At 36.6% G+C, this 22,000-nt stretch overlaps 1 protein-coding gene across 3 annotated transcripts in view; it reads left to right on the top strand.

The window, feature by feature from the left end:
- The first annotated feature begins 9,932 nt into the window (after nt 1-9,932).
- Nucleotides 9,933-22,000, top strand: part of LOC134797102 (fasciclin-2) — a 181,962-nt gene continuing 169,894 nt past the window's right edge. Inside the window, exon 1 of one of the 3 annotated variants that reach the window (XM_063769327.1) lies at nt 9,933-10,383. In XM_063769327.1, coding sequence (XP_063625397.1) covers nt 10,317-10,383 — 67 coding nt within the window. In that variant the 5' untranslated portion in view covers nt 9,933-10,316. The remainder of the gene's footprint in view (nt 10,384-22,000) is intronic. The other 2 variants (XM_063769328.1, XM_063769330.1) reach the window with 2 other exon arrangements.

The following is a 22,000-nucleotide window of genomic DNA, read 5'->3' as shown; positions in this document are numbered from 1 at the left end:
AGGTTGCCTGAACGGCAAAACAATCATACATAAAACGGTTATGAAGAGGAAGGACTTAAAGTTTAAGTGAGCGGGACATCCGGAACGGGCATAAAAACTAAATACTTATTAATAATATTTTATCTTTATGTCTTAGATTTATGGCATAAAGTGTGTCTTTTTCTTTTTCAATAAACTTTTATTCTTGCTACAAAACCAGCTTCTAGAATATACAAACAGAGTAAAAAAATATATAAGTTTTTAAAGTGAGGTCTACGGGTTTCAAAGATTTTAATATTTGTTAGAACCCTTAAGTATGCACTTTTTATGCAGTGTGAATAAATGTACTTATGCATAGGTACTGTTGTAGTGTAACTTTTACACATCCTTGTTGCCAAATCAACTTCCTGCAATTATAGTAGTGATAGAACAGGTTTTTAACAAACTTTTGTCACTTAGTAGAACATAATAGATAGAATGAGAAGAAATAGATATTAAGTGTCAATAATATTAAAAGGCACCAGAAACTTTTCATGATTTTAGTTTAAGAAAGGTGTACTTACGTCTTCAATCCTTTCTTCTAGATCTTAGAACTTGTGTGCACTGTGCAGCATTGCATTTTGTATCTCTGGGTTCCGAGAGGCTCATGAATCTCCCTGTAGGTGTAGGCGAACAGGGGATACTGAGTTATATATTTGGCTAGCATTTTCTTGTGCGCCGAAGCATCGACTGAAATTAAACATATTCATGACAAAACCAGTTAATGATCAAACGAACTATAACTTTTTCTATAAATAAATTAGAGAAACTTACATTTTGGGTGGCATTTCCTTTAGTTTACACAGCAAATCAGTATTTTTCTTCGACTTGGTTTGTATTTTCACTAAATTCACTGAATCATGCGCGTACGCGATGCTTGTCAATGTCAAGTGAATTGTCAGTTGAGAAAACACGATTATCCGTGCATGTTATAATGTAAGTCAATTTGTATAAAGCTGTCACTCATTTAAACATTTTTCAATTTGGAAGTGTAGTAATAAAACTAACTATTCGTTTTCAAACATCGTCCGACACACGTCCGACATTTTAATAAAGCCAGGCATTAAATGGATTTTTCATAAACTCTAGGCATAGACAATCGTGGTCACTTACGAATGATAGTGGATAACTTTATACGATATCGACGTGGTATTCTTATCGTAACCCGTAACCATGTTCAGCAAAACGATAAAAATACGACTATCGTTAAAAGACGACAGTAGATTCCACGCGCAATATGATATAACCTTGCTAAGCCCGCTGGTCGAAAATAAATTTATCACGGGTTGCCATTGCATAGAAAATAGAGTTGTTAATAAGAAAAAAATACGAAAAGTGGTGGAAATTGCTGTATTTCTTATTTTAGACAAAAAACGTGATTTTGTTCATTCACTAACTGGAGGGTTTACCCTAGATATGAAATAGTAAAGATATGTGACGTTCCACGGCAAAAGGTACCTTATGGCGGCTGGCGCTTACGCTATTATTAACGCCGCTCCAATATTCAGCCGGGGCACTGGTACCTTTTGCCGTGGAACGTCACATATCTTTACTATTTCATATCTAGTGAATCTAATTCATTTCCCGAATCGCGCCGTCGTAACGGAGCGGGTGAGCGGGTTAACAATAAATACAAGGTAGGTCACTCGATAAGTTTTGAGATGCTTGAAAATTAAAAAAACCGGACAAGTGCGAGTCGGACTCGCCGAGCATTCCGTACTTTTTAGTATTTGTTGTTATAGCGGCATCAGAAATACATCATCTGTGAAAATTTCAACTGTCTAATACTGCTTGTTAAAATGTATTCAAATTAAATTTTAGGTCAAGCTAAAATTAACGCCCCAATAAAAGAAAATTAGCCCAATAAAAGTGACCTAGATTGTTTTAATAAAATCTTAGTCCGGTATTCTAGCCGGCTAAGAGTTGTGTTAAAAATGTTCCGAGTGAAATAATATATTCCATTAAAGTGAGTGCCCAGTAACAAATGGAGCATTACACGGTTTCACCAAAATAGTCACCGTTATTTAAGTCGCATGACTTTTTAAAGAATGTGTTAAGTGGTTTTTAAAATTCACCAATTTAAGTAGATAGCAGGTTAAGTGCAGGTACTTATGTATATCTTATACCTTTAAACCAGCAATTCTTGTATATTTATTTATTTATATATATATTTCGGGGATCTCGGAAACGGCTCTAACGATTTCGATGTGCTATATGGGGGTTTTTGGGGGCGAAAAATCGATTTAGTTAGGTCTTATCTCTGGGAAAACGCGTATATTTGAGTTTTCATATGTTTTCCGAGCAAAGCTCGGTCTCCCAGATAGTTATGTTAAAGTTCCTACATTGCAAACATTTATTTAATCTAAAAATTTTAGATTCAGTCAAACTCCTGTCCTGAAAAGGTATTTAGTAGCTTATTGATAGTCAAAACCAATGTTCAGAAAGCTTTTAATCTAAAATTAAAATGTTGTTGCTACCTATCTAATAAAAGGTAAGTACCTATGTAGTTATCTGTAAGAAACTTATTTTCTAATATGTATTGACTTCAACGTCCATCCATGGCAAATATCGCATTCTTGTCTTTTGTGCAAAAAAAAACAACTTGCTACAAGCCAAGTTATCTTCGCGTAGGTACTTTCGCATGTCGTGCGCTGACATGACTAATGATCTTTAGAATAAGTATGAAATTGACTTACGCGTGTAGTTTGGGAGAGGCCGTGATATTTTGAAAGTGACATTTTTGGCATTGTGATCGAGATGATAACTTAACCACGTACCTAATAAATGACTTTATTTCTTTACATTAACACATGTTTAGCAAAAAAATTGATGGAGTACCTAAGTTCTGCGTTGCAGTATTTATTATATAGGGGTGCATTACATTTGTTATAATTACTTTTCATATATTATAGTTTGATATATCGTTATTTTGAATAACGTAATAAATGGCATACTACCGTAATACCTAATTAACGGAATACATAATGTTATTATTGGTATAATGGTCATAAGGTATATTTACACTTCGTCTAATATACATTGCCATAATTATTACATACTCTAAAGCATATTATTTGTTATAACAAGTGACATCACATAAATATTTATGTGGCATAATAGTTGCATGACATAAATGGGTTAGGTTAGGTTAGGTTGGAACTGCGACTCCGCATAAACGAATAACTACCTAACAAAAGGAGGGTTAGGTTAGGTTAGAACTTTGCCCCTCCGTAGAATAAAATACTCTAGGAAAAAAAAGTGGTTTAGGTTAGGTTTGAACTGCGGCCCCCGCAGAACGAAAACCGTGAAAAAATTGGTTAGGTTAGGTTAGAACTGCGGCCTCCCTAGAATGAAATAGCTAGCAAAAGCAGTAGTCTGCGTACTAGTTACAAAAAGTATGTAAAATTTTACGTTATCAGTAAATGAAATATGACAAAAAATGTTATACAATATATGTATTTATACTTGATAAAATTGTATGAAGTATTACGTTATACAAAAATATAATATAACAAATGTCACTATAAAATATGTCTATATACTATTTGAAAATTATATTACATTAGGCATTATATCAATGACAGTTTAGATGAAATCACAATATAATAAAGGAAACGTATAATAAAAATTACATTATAACATACAATAATATATCAAGTGGCGTTATAACAAATGTATGATAGTTTTTTTATAATTATATTAAGCATTACACACCCATTATATAGAGGTAATAAGTTGCATACAACATATTATGATACTACTAGACAGAATAGTAGTTAGGTAGGTTTATCTAGATAAACCAAAAACCATAGGTGTACTGTATCATTTGAAGCAGCTAGGTATTCCTATTAATATTCTTTTATCTCATTCTATTTTATTAACATGTCTTCCCAGTTATGGTGCCACTTTGTATAATCTCGTTCATATAATGACCCGTATTTCAGCCATATATTGCTATTGCCGATATTGCTCGCCGTATGATTCTCGCCGTTTGTCTCGCTTGATAGAAAATTATTTATAGTACATTCAACAAATAAAACGAACCAAAATATATCCTGTCTACTTTCTTCTCTTAAACTTTCGCCAAACAGCCAGTACTCCAATCATCCTCAAACTGTCTCAAGCTCGCCCGGTCTCCATGACACTGACTAGGGTGGATTTTTGCACCCCAACGTCCCGACGGATTACTCACAGCCCACTGCCCTACCGATATCGTTAAGGAGAGGTGAAAATGTTACCGGCGAAAATCTAAATAAAGCAATATGGGCCCGCAATCATGCGTGAAATTTATATACCGAGTTGAGATTCATTCTGAAATTTGCAGGTCGTGCGTTGGATTATAATGGTGCTGAGCAGGATTAGTGAAGGATTATAAAAATACGTATAAAACACTCAACGCATTTTCATATTTTCTTTGTTCTCTCTTTATATCATAGATTATTTGCCGCTAACTACAAATTGATAATAGTGATAATAAATTGATTACTTACATATTTTAGGTAATAAAGAATCCAAAACTTCTTTTAAACATGAATTGATATAACGTTTTATTTGCGACTTTGCCCAACTACGTACTTATTGTGCGAGTATCTCAAATTATAGTCTGTATCTTTGGGTATTTAAAAACGAGTAAACAAAATCTACTCTTAAACGGCTTCTTAATCCAGTTGAGGGTGGATGAAAACATTACATCATCAAATAATGTAGGTTAAAGTCAGGTCGTTCAGTGACAGATCCAGGCGGTTTTGTATTTGGTTGGTTAACCAATAAATGTTATAACCACCCGAAAATATACAAATTATTTATTTACTTTTATTTAATTACCTAAAGATACAGATTACAGAGTATAGTTACTTCAATATAAAGCGGAAATTTACAAAATTTGCAAAAAGCGGGCAAAGTAGCAGGGTTAAACCAACTTGAAAACATTTTTTTCGTACTCATAAACACATAATATCGAACGGAATTCGAAATTGAAAATTCTCACACAATTGTGAATGCCTTAGGGCAAGGTTGCGAAGGAGTTCGATTTAGAATTTGTTAGAAAATATTTGCTACCTACTTTCTGCTCGAGCGACAGATCTATTCAGATTTTAAAATAGGATACCAATTTGATGTCAGTTTATGTCAAAATATGATCTGGCGGCCAAGCATCATGTTCTGACTAAGGTGTTGAGTTTGTGAAGTAGCTATTAGGGCTTGTAGAGTTAGAAGCTTGGCTCTACAAGAGATCTGATAACTTTTTGACAGTGCTAGCCTTATGGTTTCGTCTTGGCAACATTTTACATGAAAATGTTTTTGGTCGGATTCATCATTTTATAAACCCAGTTCAGAAAATATCTTATTGTATTGTATCTGTGATACGTAAAATATAGTGTCCTTTTTACGAGACGAAAATCTATTCATCTATCTTATAAGTAGGTACCTACTTTAAATAAGTAAGTAGGTAAACGAACACATTAAAAATAAACTCAGTAATAAACAAGAAAAGAGCGCTTTTTACGTAAGTACCTACTTAACAGACCAAAAAGGTTTTTCGTAAGCTCATTTTACACAATCACCAATAAAAATACTACAATCTCAAATGCTTTGATGTTGAACTGAGTAAACGTTTTGAGGTTTCCACTTGATAGAGTGCTTATTTATTTAGGCCTTGGTCTAGACTGAGCCCCGGATTAGCTAGGGTCGCTAGATAAATCTGGCAAAACTTTATATTCGGCCAAACTCCTGCCTTCAAACGGTAATTAGTAGTACTTTATTGACAATCAAAAACAAATACTCAGAAAGCTACTAAAATTAGAATGTGGTTGCTATCTTGTTGCTATCTAAGCTCTACTTGTACCCTTCCCACTAACCCGGGATTAACCGGTTAAACTAACAACAACCGGTCAACGGTACGACACTGGGTTAACGGTTTAACGTGTTAACCTCGGGAAGAACTATTATATAGGTAATCTATGCCCCGGGTTAGTGGGTTGGTGCAAGTGGCACTTATAAATTTAACTGCAATTCTGATGTTTGTATAAACTACATTATGATACAGCAACACTTAAAAGATTAGAAACAGCAAATTGTATAACAAAAACGTATAAGTCACTTCACTGTGGAAACGACGCACGTTTCAGTGTGTTGGTCATTTAGTTGACAACCCTACTGCACTGAGCACACCGAAATGAAATGAAATTCGACTATCATATTTTATTTACTTTGGTCAATAGCGCGTTTGTTATCGTACCTATGGGGAATGTTTTAATTCTATTTGCTCAGTCAAAACAAGGGCCTGATCCCCTTTCAATTAATTTATCCGAGCATCCCGAGGCATGCTTTTTATTCCATTTCGCGTCGAGTTAAATCGAGAATTGGTCGGATCTATTAAGGTTACATGGCAAATAGGGGTCGAGCCGCCATGTCGGTATCGGTTTTGATTATTATATCTCTATATGTGTGGATTTGGCGCGGGTATTGGATTGTGGCAGTTCAATCATGAGACATGGTAATTGATTATTCGTGTCGATTGCTCCAACATATCTTGCTAGTTCGGTTGGTGTTAAGAACTCCTTCATAATATGTTCTCCACCCCATTTAGATATTTGTTTTAATTGATTACTTGAATAGTTTAGATGTCGCACGTAAAATTCATTGAACGCGCGGATACAGTGATTCAAATATCTAAAATTCTCATTTTTATTACCTGTGTGAATTCAGTCAAACTTAAATTCAGATGCAAATACATACCCCTAAAGACTTTACACTATCTTCCTAACGTTACGAACGTTAGGTGATATAGACAATATCAGACATCGTAAATTTTATAGCATTTTCGGTGCAGCGAAGTGGTGTTAACGGAATTGGTATAAACAATATCAAACCTAATGATTAATTAGAGTTAATTACGTTAATATTAACCTTAATTTACCATTTCAGTTGGAATTATCTATAACAATTCCGTTTTAACATCACTCCGCTGCACCAAAAATGCTATAAATTATAAAAGGTACGACGTCTGCACAGTACAGGCATAAACAAAATTGTGGTTGTTTGGTGCCAAGTTGGGTAATACTAATACATCTCTATGCTTTTTTATTCGGATCGTCCCAATACCAAACAAATGTACGCAGTATTAAGCCACAGCGTAATTCAATAACCCGCACAATCCAACGGGACCGTTGCAATCAACTGTTTGTTTAAATTTCGTTACATTAAGCTAATTAAAATTTCCTATCCGTCCCCCAGATACGTAACGGTATCGTTATTATTTGTTGTTATATCGTCTTACTTTGGCCGATTGACTTACGCATGCCTGTGTAATCTATTTACCCTAGTTTTAATTCCAAGTTAATCTGATTATCGTTCATTTGTTTATTTATTATATTTTAGTTTTAAATGTACCTTTTAAATTCGAAAACTAAAAAAAGTAAAATATTTTGCGCTAACTTTTTGGGTAGATTAATTTGACTAGTTTGCTGCTATTGTACCTACGTACTTAAAGTACAGTAAAGTACAGAAAATGTGAATGTTTCTTTTGTACAGAACAGTAACCTTACAACCTGTATCTTCCTAACCCATTAAATGATAATGATATCGAATAAGATAAATGAGCATCTAATTTCAACCACTAAATGCAAAAAGGTCGTTGTGAAACTTTAAAAGCCAATTTACTCTATGATTGGATCCCGGGTACACAGATTTTAATACGAATTGTGTAGATTAAAAAACTTTCACCGAATCTCATAGCTGTGAGTGACGGCATGCAATGAGGCAATCCCATCAATAATTTTGGTTATCAAAAGAATTTGACGGCTCTGGGAATTTGGAGGTTAAAGTTGGAACAATCGGGGTTTTTACTGACATTTAAAATTAAAAAAAAATCTTAATGAAGTATTTGTTTGTGGTTTATGTAATTTGAGTGTGCGGGTATTCTGGTTTATATCACTTCAATGTAAATGCCATTTATTAATGATATGTAAATAGTTTGAATATTTGTATAAAAGTAAATGATAATAAAATCGATATTAGGTTCTCCGCAGACTATTTACTGTCCAAAATATTGACCACAATGAATATTATTTCATGTTTTAAGCAGGAAGTATACCTATATAGCTAGTCAGTAGACATGAGTAACTTTCTTCATACAATTTCTATTTCGGGAGAAAACGTTTTTTAGCAACTAAATCTTAACATATCACTTTGATTTTGATGTCGATCGCTTCAGCATAATATATTCTAGGTTTATAGGTTTCGCTGTTTTTGAAAAATAACAAATAGGTATGGCAAATTTTGAAAAAAGGAAAACCTATAAACCTAGTTTTTCATTGTGTCAATAACATAGGTAAGTACTAAAAAAACATGTGGAAAATATTTAGAGGTGGAAAAACATTTTCTCTTTTTGTATGGACGTTACGTGCTATACTTCCCTCTTACATTTATTGAACCACAAAACGGTGAGTGTATATGCAGTTTGGTGCCGTTTGGTTTAAGCAATGCGGATAAACCTGCAATTTTGAACTACCTTTTAATTATTATCCATCCACACATGAAAAAACAACGGTTTGTTATTTATTCACCGTATCGTGCATGAAATTAATTATGTACGCCGTAATCAGTCGTCGGAGAGAAATGAAGCGATGAAAATAACCAAATTGACGCGGTGTTAATAATCACCGCGGACGTGTAGCGAGTGTAGCGACCATGTAGCGACACTAGCGACTGATGAAGCTGTTAATTCGTGGCTGTGGCAGTTGTTTTGTTTTACAAAATTCTTACAATGATTCGAAATAAACAGCTCTGTTGTAAACGTTATTTTATTTTCTTCAGTGATTAAAAATTTATAAGCTATTAATTAATTTAAACTTTGATGTATAAAATATAAGAAAATGTAAGTACGACTTAGTGCCTAATGGCATTCTCTACCAGACAACTACCTATAAGTCTAAACAGAGTCCTTAGCAAAAATTGTACAAGAAAAGTAAGTAGGTAAGTTAAAACAAGGTATTATTTGTTTCATTTGGGAAATATCATAAAATAATCAACTGCTTAAATATTTACCAAAAAAAAAACAGTCTCAGATAGGTACCAATATTAATAAATATCTTTTTACGATTCTGCCTCGCCAAATAAGACAATCGTTCACATTTTCATGCATGCATGTCATAGACAAGACATCCTCCAGACTGAGCATAGTAGCTCTACCCCCTCTGCCACGCATACGGTAGTTTTACTCGATTTTCGAGTCGAAAGTGTCTTTGTGTGACGTCCGTGTCTTTGAACGGACCAATCACGGCACGGGACCTCGCTCACCTCGTCCCCCGCACCCCCGTATTTTTGGCAGCATCGGTTTCATGAGATAATTGCTCTAAACTCCGTCTAGTCTAGAGGATTCCTAGTCTATGATGCGTGTACTTAACTTGCAACGTTTGCTTAGTTACCTGGTAACCTGTGGAACTATCCAATTTTCCCGACTTTTATTGAACAAGATTAATCCAAATTAAACTAGGTAGTTAGGCTTATGAGCCAAATACACTTTTTTTTATCATATTATAATGCAGCTTAAATCAATTTTAGACTTTCATTTAATTTAAATTAGGTACCTGTTTAGTAATTTTACTCATTTTGATGGTGGGCAAAGTTACCCCAGTTTGACAACATTGCCCATGTAAAAATATAATATGTAGTTATAATATGTAGTAACCAGTACCAGGTAGTGTTATAACCTATTATAATATGTAGTTATTATAACATTATCCGAAATTATAGTACATTGTACAATTAGTAGGTACCTACATACTTAAGTAAGTACGTAAAAAGTTCAAGCCGAGTATTGTATTGTAACTTAGGTTTGGTCCTTGCAATTCCTTGTTGTATCGCGTCGCGTGCCTGGTAGGTAGCCCACAGGACGAGGCTCCGACGCCGCGTAGTTCCGCATTCGGCCGCTGCCGCGCCGTGTCGCTCCCATAGCCAGTATCGCTGAGAGCTCGCCGGAGGTGGACGCACGCTCCTCCGCATCCCCGCTCGATCAACTACACGAAACAAGTTTTTCCAAATTTGAACTGTTCAAACAACCCGCTACCAACATACGTCATAATGAACAACCGTGAAATCGTTACAAGACTGCTTCGCAAACTGATTTAAAGACAGTTTATTGTGCAATTTGTGGTTAAATTTTTATCTTTGACGAAGGTGTAACAAAAACGCGAGTGAAATTGTTTATTGTTTTGAAACAAAGACGTTGAAGTTTGTAGTTTGAATTTCTGTTGTTTTTCCTGAGGACGCAAACGAATAGCGTGTTGAAAAGAGACAGAATGGGGTCCCATCGGCTTGGAGCGACAGGTGTGGCGGGGTTAGCGGTGTTACTGGCAACTTTAACAGGTAACCAACTTTTTTAAGCGATTTAACTTGTCAGTTGTTGTTAGTATAACAGTGGGTTTGTTAACAAATGATGATGAAATTAAACCTGTGTGACTTTAAAAGTGTTTGAAAACCGGTCATTCATGCGCGTATTGTGCGTGAGTCATTTGGTATCAATGACGGTTAGTGTTTGTAGGTTATGTCACGATACTCACGATAAACGAAGGTGGGCGCCCGGTAGCTGATTGTAATTACCGGTTATTAATCTTTTATCACTGTACTTGTTTGGTGCATATGTGATTCCTATAAGAATTTATCGAACTTATTATTTACGAAAACGGGACTTTAAGTATCATGTACCTAAGTTTTTAAATTACCTCCGACGTTTCGAGGACGGCATTGTCCCCGTGGACTGGGTAAATAAAGTTTACATCAACATCGTCATCACACTTGGTCTTTTTTATCAACTTGAACGTTTTGCACATTATGTAGGTTGGTAGTTGGTAGGTAGTAGGTTACCTACCTACCTAACAGTTTTGAATGATTCACGGTTAGTGGTTAATATCGGGAGCTCGAAAACAATACAAAAGGTAATCACGTCGATATAAGTAATCACGTACCTATTTGTCAATGTTGTGCAAAAATCGTGAAAGTTAAAATCAGCGTCTTGGCGATTATGTTATTCGCTTTCCGTGAAGTGAAGAAAAAAATCGTGATAAACCGTTGGGTTGCAACTTTGAAAGGTCAGATAGCAGTCGCTTTCGTAAAAACTAGTGCCGGCGCTAATTCTTGGGTTTAGCTGCCGAGCGAACCCCAGGCTCCCAAGAGCAGTGCAGCAGTGGCAAAAAACCGGGACAACGCTAGGAGGATGATGATTTATACCTAATTAATTACTTAATTTTTTAAATAATGTAGGTTGGTTAATTAAGTAGGTACCTACTTTATTCGTTTTAGCTACTACTTATAACTAGTGTCCGACCGAAGGTTCGGTTTCGGTTTCGGTTTCGGCCAGTTTCGGCCAAAAAATCATGTTTCGGCTGTAGTTTCGGTTTCGGCCAAAAAACGGCCGAACCTTTCGGCCGAGCCGAAACTTACGAAATGGTTCTTCGTACTATGAAACTAAACTATGTGACAAAGACCAAAAGTTGGGGAATAAGTAGGACAACAATATTAATATGTACCTACATATACTGATTCATGTATAGGTACAGAAATTAATTGGTTTATTATAAAACACAATTCCACTAATGAGGGCGCCACTAGACGGTCGACGCAGTCTTAAGAGGCTGTTAATACCGGCCGTTAATAATATAATAATATTGTACCGGAGTAAATGAGATAGCACTGTCGCATGTTACTGGGCCTGGGCAAAGGAATAATAAGAAAACTCATCATCTTCCTCGCGTAATCCCGGAATTTTTGCCACGGCTTATGGGATCCTGGGGTCAAATTGACAACTAATCCCAAGAATTGGCGTAGGCACTAGTTTTTACGAAAGCGACTGCCATCACACTGACCTTCGAACCCAGAGAGTAAACTAGGCCTTATCGGGACTAGTCCGGCTTCCTCACGATGTTTTTCTTCACCGAAAAGAAAATAGTAAATATCAAATGATATTTCGTATATAAGTTCCGAAAAACTCATTGGTACGAGCCGGGGTTTGTACCTGCGACCTTCGGATTAAAAGTCGAAATATCTCGCTTTTTAATACAATGGACATTGGTTGGAGTCTGTGGTCAACTACTTATCCTGAAGCCTGAAGCACGGCTTTGACTTCGCATTAAAGTTCGCCTCACTGGTGCACTTCGGACGTTTAGGCCCAGGTGAAGATCGGTAGTCAACAAAAAATTCGCGCTCGCTGCGCTCGCATTTTTGGTTGACCCTGTATCTACATGTTGGCTTGACTGGTGAATGAATAGAGTTAGACCATGAAAATTCTGCAATTATTTTGATAGTATACGCAGTGCAACTAGTGCAAATGTTATTTATACGTCATAATTTCATAGAAGTTTTGACGTTTAAAATAACACTTGCACTGCGTGTTTTATCAAAATCGTTGCAGAATTATCTTGGTCTAACTCTAGTAATTCTCTTAAAAAACTGCTTAAGTAACATCAATTTAAAGGACATTGGGTGTTGAGCTGTTGACAGCCCCATAATATGGGTGTAAAAGCGGTTTTATGACATTTTTTCAACGATTTTAACAAGTCTACAAAAGGTTCGGTTTCGGTTTCGGTTTCGGCCGAAACTAGAGCCAAAGCCGAACATTCGGTTTCGGTTTCGGTTTCGGCAAAAAAACATGTTTCGGTCGGACACTACTTATAACCTGTGTTTTTTTATTGATAGCCTTTTGCAGTAGGTAGGTACCTAAATTATTAAATTGGGCAAAGAGCTGCGACCAATTTAGCTGTTATCTCAAATAAATTAAAACTGAAATACCCACCAAACTAAAACGGGAACAAGTTAATGTTGAAGACAAAAACCCGGTAAGTGTCCCAGGAGACACAGACCGAGGTACCTATACTAGTAACTCAAGGGACTATAAAAAGTAGAAGAAAAAATCTTCAATTTACTGCCTGCATCTATAGCGTGGGAGAGAGCGCAATACAGGCAATAATAAATTCCGATTCTTCTGAGATAGCTTCCTATTTTTAATTCGAATTTATTTTCCTACCAGGCTACCACTAATTCAGTAACTAGGGTAGGTATTTCGCTTTTGCTCGAAGCCGAACCTTCGGCCGAAACATGATTTTTATGCCGAATCCTGCCGAAACCTAAATGTCCGTCGGACACTTGGGTAGGTACTTTATGGTCCATCTTGATGATGATCTGTGGCGCTAGTGTTCATCAGTTCCAGTTCAGGACAAATATATTCCACATAGCCTCTCTGTGACTCACGGCGCTTACATTTTTATGAATTTAATATTCTACCGCCTAGCTTGCACCATCTCTTTTCATGTCCGTCATAAAGCATTCTTTGTGTGTGTTAGTGCGAGAGGACGATTTTTTTATATTCTACAATTTGTACATTATCACGATCATGGTATGGTTGATGGCGTTTAAATAACACTTGCACCGTCTGGGCTATCAAAATCGCTGCCAACTTAGCTTGGTCTAACTCTAGTTCTAATCTACTAATAATTAGCAATCAGCTAAACCTGCTAAACTGTGGAATGAACTATCGCTATCGCCTGCGGTATTTCCAGACCGATACCATTTTCAAACCAGCGAAAAAGAGCGTAATTATATAATTGAATAAACACGGGTGACCTTTGTTTCTAAGGATATTTATATACAAAATGTTCCCTTTTACATTGCACTTGAGTGTAGTCTGGTTCAAACAATTAGCAACCGCAGACTGAACCGAATTAGCGCCGACAAGGCCCAGTTGCGCAAAAACCGTTATGTGCACAGGTGAACCGGGAACAATAGATACAAAGATTTCCGCTATATTTGTAAGGCGATTTAGCATTAAAAACCGGACAAGTGCGAGTCGGACTCACGCACGCAGGGTTCCGTACCATTAGGTACGCAAAAAAACGCTTATTTATTATTATATTTTGTTTTTAGTATTTGTTGTTATAGCGGCAACAGAAATACATCATCTGTGAAAATTTCAACTGTCTTGCTATCACGGTTCATGAGATACAGCCTGGTGACAGACAGACAGACGGACAGTGGAGTCTTAGTAATAGGGTCCCGTTTTTACCCTTTGAGTACGGAACCCTAAATATCAACAAAAATTATGAGGTTTTTATCAGTGCTTATTGATGTAAATATATTGTTTCATAACAATGCCTTCATTAGGGTGGTATTCCACCTATCCAATTAGGTATTACTTAGTCCAATACACATTGGACAAAGTAATTGGATAGGTGGTTATATTGGTAGAGGTTACATTCGCATTGCTGCAGCAAACATCAGTTATCCAAGCATCAACATTGTTTTTGACATTTTCTGCAGTAATCCGAATGCAACCTTTAATGTGTAGAGGTGGCAGGAACAATAGCAGAATCCGCCATTTCTGCTACATTTGTTCTCTGCGCACTCGTGCGTTACGTTCTCGTCCGACTCGTCCGCCAGCAAATCAATCAAATGGAAATTCCGTGTCCGTGTATAGCAGTTTTAGAATAACTCGTTTTTATTCGAGATTTCTGTGCCGAATGCCTGAAAAAGAATTTTCGCTTTTCAGATGTTTTTTGGCTACTATTTATTTTGAAAGTATAATACCTATAGAGGTTTTGAATGTGTGTACAGTACACAATAAAATCTGTGTTCAAAAATATAGTTATAGTCGTTCGATTTGTAGCTGGCCCCGAATGTCCAATCCTTTGTCTATTGTTAAGTAAAACCGCACGTGCCACTACCTGCATTATACAGGGGAATTATATAAAGTTAATTTCACATGCAGGTAACCTAACTTTTTATGATGATTGTATTTATAATGGCCAGTTTTAGCGGTCGTCACAAAACCGTGAGTAAATGTTAGATGCCATACAACGGATATTTCGACGTGCCTTAAACAATCTTAAACGTAAAGTACAAGTTAAAATGAACTTGGTCAACACTTATCACATTATAACATCTTCTAAATAATGTACTTACCTACACTTTATTTGCCAATGTTTTTTTAAAGTAGCAACTAAAATAATACTTAAGACAGACCGAAATAAAATATTTAGTTTAAGTACTTACATTTTCCTAAAATAGTTCATGTACTTACCTACTACGCTCCTCGCGATTGGAAAGAGCTAAAGTAGGTATAACCGGACTTTTTATAGGATACTTAATACACTACATAATTTAAACTTTTATCATCTAAATTACACTGTAATAATTTAATTTAAAAGCAATGCCCAATTTGCCCAATGGTAGAATACGAGTGTCTTAAATCTTAAATCAATAATTATCGGAAGCTCGCCGAACTGTATCTATGATTACTTCCTTTTCTTTGCGAACGAAAGATGAGATTTTAATTGAAGCCAAATACTGCTTCAAAAGCCGGTGTTAATTAAGTACATATATTCATCTCATTAGGCCTTGGAATTTCGGATGCGTGAGAAATTTCCACGATAAATAATTAGCTTGTTTTGTTAGAACATAATTATACCTAAGTGTAATAACTCTCAACAATCAGTTTAATAAGAAACGAAAGATAATTATAGCGGCAACAAAAATACATAATCTGTGAAAATTTCAACTGTCTACCTATCACGGTTCGTGAGATACAGCCTGGCGACAGATAGACAGAATTGCAGCTAGCTTATATAGTGCGCGCAGCTGCAAAGCTGGACCATGCACGCACCTATTCCCAAGCTTAAAATGCTCACACTCAAGCTCTAAACCCTACTTTACTCAAAAAATACTTCTATGTCTACGTGCGTGGGATGCCATCACATCAAGCCACATCACTGGCAATATTAACTGAGATATAAAATGATATTCACGGAGTCAGCGCATCTGTCGTGTCATTAGCCGCAGTCATTTAAGCCTGTTAACTCCGGCGCTTCCATAATGGCGTCGACGGCCCTTCAGCGGTCGTTTTAGGTTATGACCGTGTTCTAGGAAACATTACATGTTACATGATAGTTTAGATGATATCAGTGTCAAGCAATTTTTCACGTGTGACCAACTCTCGTTATGTTCTGGCAGTTTGTAAACATAGCCTTTCAACTTACCGACAACGGCAGAGCACAAGGAATTTGGAACATTGAGCGGCGTGTTCCTATCTCTATCGCACGCGCATATATATATAATATATATTGCTGTCCCGCTTGCACAGTGTCAATGACCGCCGGCATCATTGGTGTGACAGCATTAATATAACGCGCGTGCGATAGAGATAGGCACAGGCGGGTCAGTGTACAAGATTGCTAACCCTTCTTTGGATGGGATGGCTTTATCCACTTGACAATATAATTGTCACTTTTTAACAGTACGCGATTGAAAGAGATGGCACTGTCATTATCACGCTATCATGTAGACAAATACGACCGTCATATCCGTAATCCTAAGATAAGCACAATGTAATATAAGTCCATTAGAAATTATTACAAGAGCTTCCGTTAGCGCAAATAGCAACAGATCGATTGAACGTGTCGACGATTAGGCAACATTGCCTATAAATACTAAATGCAGGCTGAAGAGAGATTTATAGTCGGAATTGTGCACTAAACTATAAATTTAACTTGTGCAATATTAGAGATGCTCTCGAGATCCTTGTAGGTAATGTTTAGTCGCTTGTAACTTTTATAAGGTGTTAGCTTTTGCCCGCGTTTTCGACTGCGTAGAAATAGTACCTGTCTACCTATTTCCATATTTGAATTCCATAGTAAATTCCACCCATTCTTACCTCTTTAATCGATGATTTCGGTGATAAAAACTATCCTGCACTTTCCTGGGACTCCAACTATGTTCATACCCATCTAAATAGCTTCGTCGGTTTAAACGTAAAAAGGTAACAGACAAACAGCGTTACTCTGGCATTTATAAGTTTTATTACATTACTAGCTTTTGCCCGCGACTTCGTCTGCGTGGAGTTAGTGACAGCAGCTGAAGTAAGTATAAGCGCCTGGATAATGCTAATAGCAATCATTCAGCGCATTGCTTACTTCAATTATTAGGCAATTCATGAACTCTTTCAATTCCACCCCCTTTGCACTCTCTTCAGGGATGATTTCCGACAATAACTATCCTATGTCCTTCCCCGGGACTATCTCTATACCAAATTTCAACTAAATCGGTTCAGCGGCTTAAGCGAAGAGGTAACAGACAGACAGACAGACACTTTCGCCTTTATAATATTAGTATGGATATGGAAATACGAGACTATAAATTTAACTTTTACAATATTACAAATGCTCTTGAGATGCTTCTAGTCCATTCGCTTGTAAGAAATGCAAATACCGTAAAATGCGAGCTCTCTTGCAATATGTTTATAGACGGAGAGCTAGCTACGGAAATAGGTTTGCAATTTATAGAGCAACGAAATCCCTCTAGTTAGTGTGCCATACTATCATTATTAATTAATTCGGGCACTTGGCAGCTGTTCAACGGTGGGTGTGACAGTGGTTGGGCAACAAAGGGGTTGTAAAAACAATTGAAGGTGTGCAATTTATAGAGGGGACCGAAAACCTTATTACTATAAGTCAGAGGTGTAAAATACAATGATATAATAGCTAATTATGTATTTAATTCGAATGTAACATTGCCAGGCGTTTTAATTGGGGGAAAAGTAGTGCCAGGTGACGTGACGTCCAAGATGCGCGAAAAAGTGCCAAGTCATCTCATTTACTGGGTCATATTTTATCGTGTTTCGTTACCCAAAGGTAAAAACGGGACCTTATAGTAATAAGGTTTTCGGTCCCCTCTATAAATTGCACACCTTCAATTGTTTTTACAACCCCTTTGTTGCCCAACCACTGTCACACCCACCACTGAACAGCTGCCAGGCGCCCGGATTAATTAATAATGATAGTATGGCACACTAACTAAAGGGGGTTTCGTTGCTCTATAAATTGCAAACCTATTTCCGTAGCTAGCTCTTAGACCATTATGCTTGTATCGCGGGACACGGAATCTCTATGTCATAAACGTGCCGTAAAACGACAATTTTGAAAGTGGGTTTGAGCACATGTCTCTTATTATACCGTTGCAGTAAAATGCGAGATATGGGTCGCCATGATTAATCACGACCCGTGGCGACGCGTTGTGACGCTAACTGACAACATAATCTCGTGGGCAGGTGTACGAGATAACGAGAAACGGCTATCGGCTCGATTCGGGAAATGAATTAGAGATTCACTAGATATGAAATAGTAGGGTGTCATTCTGAATCCCTAACAACGTTTGTCCTAATGTCACTTGCCCTAACTGGTTTGTCCTAATGGGCACATGCCCTAACGATCAATTGTCATAACGTTTATTATCCATAATGTAAGGTTCTGGAAAATGGTTAGGTTTTAGAACTTGCTGCCAGAAAAGTGGGTTAGGTTAGGGTTAGAACTGCGACCCCCGAAAAAAAAATATGCTTAATAACATTAGGATAAGTGATCAATAATTAGGGAAACCAAAATTAGGGTTTTTAGTGTTAGGACAACTGATCATTATGACAAACAATATTAGGGAATGCAAAGATAGGAGAAAAGACTTTAGGGATTCAGATATAGATCCAAATAGTAAAGATATGTGACGTCCTACGGATAAAGGTACCATATGGCGGTTGGCGATTATTAACGCCGCTCCAATATTATGCGCTATATGACGTAAGCGCCAGCCGCCAATAAGGTACCTTTTTGTCGTGGAACGTCACATATTTTTACTATTTCATATCTAGTGAATTTCTCATTCATTTCCCGAATCGCGCCGTATGTTTTCAAAGATGTACATATATGATATCGGCACATATGTATGTATACATAGGGGTACACATATCTCAACAAGGCCTAGTTTCCCCTCTGGGTTAGGTCAGATGGCAGTCGCTTTCGTAAAAACTAGTGCCTACTCCAATTCTCGGGATTAGTTGCCAAGCGGACCCCAGGCTTCCTTGACCCTTGGCAAAAAGCCGGGATGACGCGAGGAAAATGAATGATGACATATATGCTATCGGGCGCCGATAGTAAGATTAGGCAGATCGTGAAATTCCTAGGCATATCGTCAAACGTCTTTTCGTTTTCGCTGAGTTAGCGGGGCTCCTATTTCTGGACAGTTTGCCCTTTGGGCATCTGAAGCAACCTAACGAGCCTATACTACCTATCTATTGGTTTAATGTGACTATACTGTAAAAAATTACACAGAAACATTACGACTTATATGTATAGTAAATTAAAATATCAAATATAACAAAATCATAATCATGTAGAGTCCGTGAGAGTCCGTCTAAACTTTGCAACGACTTCGATAGAACAATCTGTAGGAGTATCATTATAAACGTCATATTTTTATAGAAATTTGACATTGATGATGACATAGCCACACTTTGGAATTGTAAATGCCATGCACACTTAGCTTGGTCCGACTCTAGAAATAACCAGAATGTCACAACAGAATCAAAGTCATGCAGAAATACTTAGGAATTTCTCTGTGACTTATACGGAATGAGTCCCGAGTCTTGACCCAGACTTACGTGCAGACCTTGCCTGTTCTGGCATTTTTTATTTGCCAAGACTTGTTAAACAACCCACGTCCTGGCTAAATTATCAAAGTTATATTCTTACACGAAACTGATACATATACACTTGCGTTACACTGCATAGGTGTACGTTAGACTGCACACAAACACAAAATAATACATTAAACAATAGGGTATTTAACTACTAGTCAAATCAGTTTCTTTTTTCGAATTGTCAAAACGATTTTGCTACTATTTAATTTATATGAAACACTAACATGTGACGTTACAATCAAATTACCTACTCTTTATAGTTTTATACGGGTTTTAAAATATAAATTGTGCCTAAAAATAACTGCTGTGTACGTTTCTCTATTAATCTTCTGGTGCTTTATTTCATGCATGTGGAGTAAAATAATTTATTCTTGTTGATAGAATTACCACGTGGTACGATTTTTCCGTTGCACTAAATCAGCAGTGTCATTGAAAATGGCGTCAATGCGTTAGTTAGTGGGTTACACCTATTTTGTGGATATACGTTACTGATAACAATTATCTTATCTGATGCAAGTAGTGCCCAATAACCGTCGTTGTAGTTCCACAGCTGATATCTCAGATAAGTTATCTTCAGTGTTTAATAAACTGCAAATCTTATCATTTCGTAAACTTCTAAATATAAATTATCAAATACAAATTCAACGTTCATGTAACTTTTTATCACGACAATGTACAGTCAGTCTCAGTAGTATCGTATGCAACAATGCGTCAAAAGTATCTGCTACCCTGGAATACTTTTCTAAATAGATCTAAATTTGTACAGTTCGCGTTTAAAATCATCAGTCTAATTGTTCTATATATAGACAAATCTCTTTTTGTTGACCTATTAGAGAATGCTACTTTTGATGCTAACTGTACACTTAAAGGCTATATTTTTGTCAGACATGATAAAGGTTAGACACAATACAAAGGACTCAAAGGATAGAAATATTTTAAGCACGGAGTTTCATATAAAAATACAGCTTTATACACTATATGAAAATAGAATATCTAAAAAGTTTTCCCTATATTCCGTTTTCCCTTAGCATCCGCTGACAAAACTATGTGTTCGCTTTCGTCTCGAGCAGGACCGGTGGAACCGGTTGCCTTCCTTGGACTGGTTTTGCGGTCGCCAGGAATTGCATCTAATATTTGCGAATTCACCCTACTGACTTTGTTTCTCTGGTTATTCGCGGGGAAAGTGAAGTTACTGTGTTGTTACCACGTTTTTACTCAGATTCTGCGGAATAATAGTAGATTTTGTAGGTGCGTTGAATTCTGCGGTCAAAAAATCTATTTATATTTCCTACCTGAACGACGAAATTTGGAATTTCAATGGTATGGCAATGGCAAGCTTGCAGAAAAAGTTTGATTTTGTAAGCTCTTTCTTCTTAAAAAAAAGACCTGTTCATCCCAACGTCAGTATATGTAATTCTGTAGTATGGCAGGTCGTATTGATTCTGTTAATGGTCATTCACAGGGAAAGTAAAATGAATAATATGCTTTTCGCCATATTCCACTGAAAAAAAAAATATTTTGATGACCCGTTGATTTCTGCGGCCAAAAATCTATATTTTCCTCCAATAACGTAATTTGGAATTTCAAATTATGGCAAGTAACCAAGTGACTGATATACGCGTCTTTCTCCACTTCAACCGTGTCAAAGTTTTTGAATTACGAACGCCATTCGAATTGGCTTGGGAAAATTACAAGCTAACTAATTCCATAGTTCCGACAAGTTTCAACGTAATAAAACTTTGAACTTTGACAGTAACGCTCACTCAGCAGCAAATGAGCCATCTAAATCTTCGTGAAATCGTTACGGCGAAAACACTCACAATTCGCCCCACTTGCACAATCTGTGGACCTACCGAGAACCTTGCTCTCTCACTCAAATATGCAAGAGCGATAAAGACTCAGATAACGAAATTTAGGTTTTCGATGATTTTCTGACGTGTAAGTCACTAATTTTACTATTGCCTCAGCTTTCTATCTGAAAGGTGTGCAAGGTTCAAGCTTACTATACGTTTTTTTTTATAAACCGAGCGGCGTTTCACGCTACAATGATTTCCCTTTGATGCCGACAGCCGAGTGTGACGGATCGCCAGTAAGTTTGATGTCATAATTTCGACTTTCTTTTACTATGAGATGCAAGTTTTTTTTTCATGACAGCGCTGTTGGAGTTCTGTTTTTTATGTAATATTTTATTCTGACTATTCTTTTTAAGAAACATATTCATCGACTCACCATGAGTGATTTATTTTAACAGCGTATCGGAATTCATTATCTACAATACGTGCTTGTATACATTTATCATGTAGAAAAAATACCTACATAGTTATAGTCTGTCAAACAACTTTGTCAGTAGAACAAGGCGCGAAATTCAAATTTTCTATGCGACGATAACCCTTCGCGCCTACATTTTTGAAATTTGCCGCTTTATTCTACTGACGAAAATGGCTTGCTTGACAGACTATAACTCTGGAATAGTTT

This window comes from Cydia splendana, chromosome 14 (assembly GCF_910591565.1).
Source record: "Cydia splendana chromosome 14, ilCydSple1.2, whole genome shotgun sequence".
NCBI classification, from domain to species: domain Eukaryota; kingdom Metazoa; phylum Arthropoda; class Insecta; order Lepidoptera; family Tortricidae; genus Cydia; species Cydia splendana.
This window is presented reverse-complemented; position numbering and strand designations above follow the sequence as displayed.